Source organism: Frankliniella occidentalis, unplaced genomic scaffold (genome assembly GCF_000697945.3).
Source record: "Frankliniella occidentalis isolate FOCC.00 unplaced genomic scaffold, Focc_3.1 Scaffold20, whole genome shotgun sequence".
Lineage (NCBI taxonomy): Eukaryota > Metazoa > Arthropoda > Insecta > Thysanoptera > Thripidae > Frankliniella > Frankliniella occidentalis.
The window spans coordinates 2,948,100-2,951,285 of record NW_026267150.1 but is presented as its reverse complement, the minus strand read 5'-3'; the positions used below and the strand labels follow the sequence as shown (position 1 = coordinate 2,951,285).

At 52.4% G+C, this 3,186-nt stretch overlaps 1 protein-coding gene across 1 annotated transcript; it reads right to left on the bottom strand.

Annotated features, from left to right (window-relative positions):
• Positions 1–640: 640 nt before the first annotated feature.
• Positions 641–2,595, bottom strand: LOC113207818 (uncharacterized; the record flags this gene model as incomplete). The annotated part of the gene is given in 3 exon segments (XM_026424530.2): positions 641–1,995; positions 2,084–2,338; positions 2,450–2,595. Coding segments are annotated over 3 exon segments (675 nt in total), but the record flags the coding sequence as incomplete, so codon positions are not given.
• Positions 2,596–3,186: the final 591 nt, after the last annotated feature.

Here is a 3,186-nt window from a genome sequence, read left to right as displayed (position 1 = left end):
TCCACCCCCTCCCCCACCTCCTGCACCTCTGCCCCTGCCGGAGGCCCCCAAGGTGCAGTATGCTCCCGCTGTACCCGAGCCCGTCTACGGAGTCCCCGCTGAGGTGTACGGACAGCCTGGAGGCCTCAGGTACGTGTGTCAACCTCGTCTCGTTGTGAATGACTTATTTTTCAATTTCGCACTTGGGCATTCAGTTTTTACTTTTATGAGATTAACTCTTGTTTTACCTTTCTTTTCCCGTCAGGTTGTGAGTGATGCAACCTCTCGCCCGTGTTCCAAGCGACCTCCGAGCAACACATTGTAAATAGCCTAACTAGTCCTGTGCTGACGCACAACAATGCATCTGTCCTGATAAACTAAGTTTAATTAACCATAATTTATTAAACTGTAAATTGACGAGAAGTACCTCTCTTTATTCTTCCCCTGTCCCAGTCGGCCTCGCCACCCGTTGCGTGCTGCTTCCCACCCAGCGATTGTGTAGCATGGGTTGCCTACCCACAGGCGGAAGTCGTGACTTCCTTGAAGCTTATTCTCCTCACATTGGACTAGCGATTTTATCCGCAGTTTACCTCAACAGATTGGTAAAGGCTACCGGAGTAATTAAAGGGTAGGGTATGCAATAACACAATATTTATCAATATATAAATACAAATTAGAAACTTTTATTTAATTTTTCAACATTTTAACAGTGGTTTATGGTACACACAAAACACACACAACACACATATCGAGTCTTAGAGTATAAAAAAATAAAAACATAAGAAACAAATAAAATTTGTTTGAATTAATCCATTGATTTATGAGATTGGGAAACCAATCTCATTATGGGCAGTCAGACCTTCATTAAATTGGTTTTCAGCAAGTCTTATTTACACTCCCAACTAAATAGTATTTAAAAACAAATACTATAGATTTATATTGACAAATATAAGTTTATAAATTGATTTTTGTAAGTCACATACATTACAACTGATTTTGACTGGCAAGGTTTTTCAAAGAGAAATGCTGGTACCCATTCAGTAGTTCTGTCGGTTTCAACCGGTGCTTTGTAAAAACTTTACCCCAGTAACCATTTAGTATGTTAATTTTAAAACCCACTAAGCTCCGATCAAGACTAACAGGCAACCAAACAAAGACAGCACACTACCTTTCAAACAGAATCATTTTATTACGCTCTTGTCATTGTTGCTAGCAAAAACTGTTTCAGATTTTTAAAAATAGCACCTTGAAACTTCACAGTTTCAGACAGAAAATTTCATAATTTCTAATAGCACCAGTTCCACGATAACATCAAAGTATTAAAATAAGTGGCTATCAATAGCACAAGACTGAGAAACAGCTCATTGATCACAGCATTGCACACAACTTTGGAATATTCACCTTGATAAATGGTAACTTGTTGACAGTCTCAAAGAGTTTACCTCATGGGTACCTCTGAACTATTAAGTCACTGAATCCAGTAGTTAATGCAATCTCTTCAAGTTAGCATTTTCAGTACAAGTTTGTCCACCTCGGTTGCCTCTTTGGGGTGAGACAGAGATGGGCGTGTAACAAACAACACAGCCAAGAGAAAAACTTTTGCTGCTGCCTTCGAAAAGAGGCCGTTGTGGTAACAGCGCGCCGTGCGGGGATGGGATGTCCCCCCGTCACCCGGCGGTGTCACTGTCACTCCCGCCTCAAAGGAACCGCTCGTCGTGTGTCAACAAACGAGGCGCCCGCACTCAGTAGCGGTCGCGGTGCCCTCCCCGGTCCGAGTACTTCTCAGAGTACTTGCTGACAGAGTAGCGGTCGCTGAAGCGGTCGTCGGGGTACTTCTCCTCCGACTTGTAGCGGATCTCGGGCGTGCTGAAGTTCTTCTGCCAGTGGTGCGTCCAGTAGTGCGGCTCTGCGGCCACCTCTTGCGGCGTCTTGGCGTCTCGGCACACGTGCACGCAGTACACCATGCTGCCGATGAGCGTGAGGAAGCCGAACACCAGGAACACGATGCCCAAGATCCTAGGACATAGTCATCAGTTATTATGTGCCCAGTGCGGTGGCGGCGGAAGCCTCGGAGGCAGGTTGGGGGGAGGAGTTGGTTACTTACCACACAAAGAAGGGTTCGAAGAACTGGATGACGATGACGAAGCCCAGGGTGACGAGAATGAGCCCCAGATTGAGCAGCAGGAGCAGGCAGCAGACGCCCTTGGTGTTGGGACAGAAGGGGTTGGGCGCGGACATGGTCTCGACCACGACGCCGGCCTTGCGGCCCGTCTTGGTCCGCACCGTCGACACCTCCGACGGCGGCCGCGATCGGTACGAGTAGTGGCTGGGGGGACCCGGCGGACCTCGTGATCCTCGGCTGAAACAATGCCAGGGTGGGCAAATAATTAACCAAGGTTAAACGCCAATCACCTGTCAAATAATCGAAAGCCACTAAACAGCACTCCGACGAACCGCTTTGATGCCTTACCTAAACTCGGACGGGGCCCGGTAGGCCGCGCTCGTCACGTAGATGTCGCTCGAGTCGTCGTAGCCGTGGTTGTGGCTGGCGTTGTTGTGGCGGGACGCCCTGGACGTCCTGGACGGCGCCCTGGGGCCGGCGCCGCCCTGCTGCCCGCCCCCGCCCCCGCGCTGCGCCGAGGAGCCGTGCGTGGCCGGGTGCTGGCCGTGCGGCGCGAGCGCGCGGTGCGGCGCGTGGTGCGGGACGTGCACGGGCTCCCAGTCGCGCTCCCGGGAGCGGCGCGGCAGCACGGCCGCGCGCTCGTTGGCCACCATGTACTCGGACAGCGTGCGGTCCGACGGCGCCCGGCTCTCCTCGCCGTCCGTCGAGTAGCCGTGGATGGCCGCGCGGTCCGCGCGCTCCGACGGCGGCGCCGCCATGTAGTGACTCGGCGCTACCTTGCGCGCCATTCTGCGGGAAGAGAGAGAGAAGACTCATCAGGCAAATGCAAAAGGGACGGACCTGTCAAGTTGCTACGCATTTAGTCACGGCCCCTTCCCGCCCCGCTCTTGTAGACGCCCACGCGGGAGCCGGGCCGGTCCCGGTCAAACGACAAGGTCACAACGGCGACAGCGCCCCCCCCCCTCATCTTTTATAGCATTATTTCCATTCGGTCAGTGTCGTCGGGTCTGGCCGGGTCGCTGCACCCACGAGAGCGAGCGGCGCAGCGCCGCGGTCAGGCCTTTACCGCATCCACGTCCACGTTG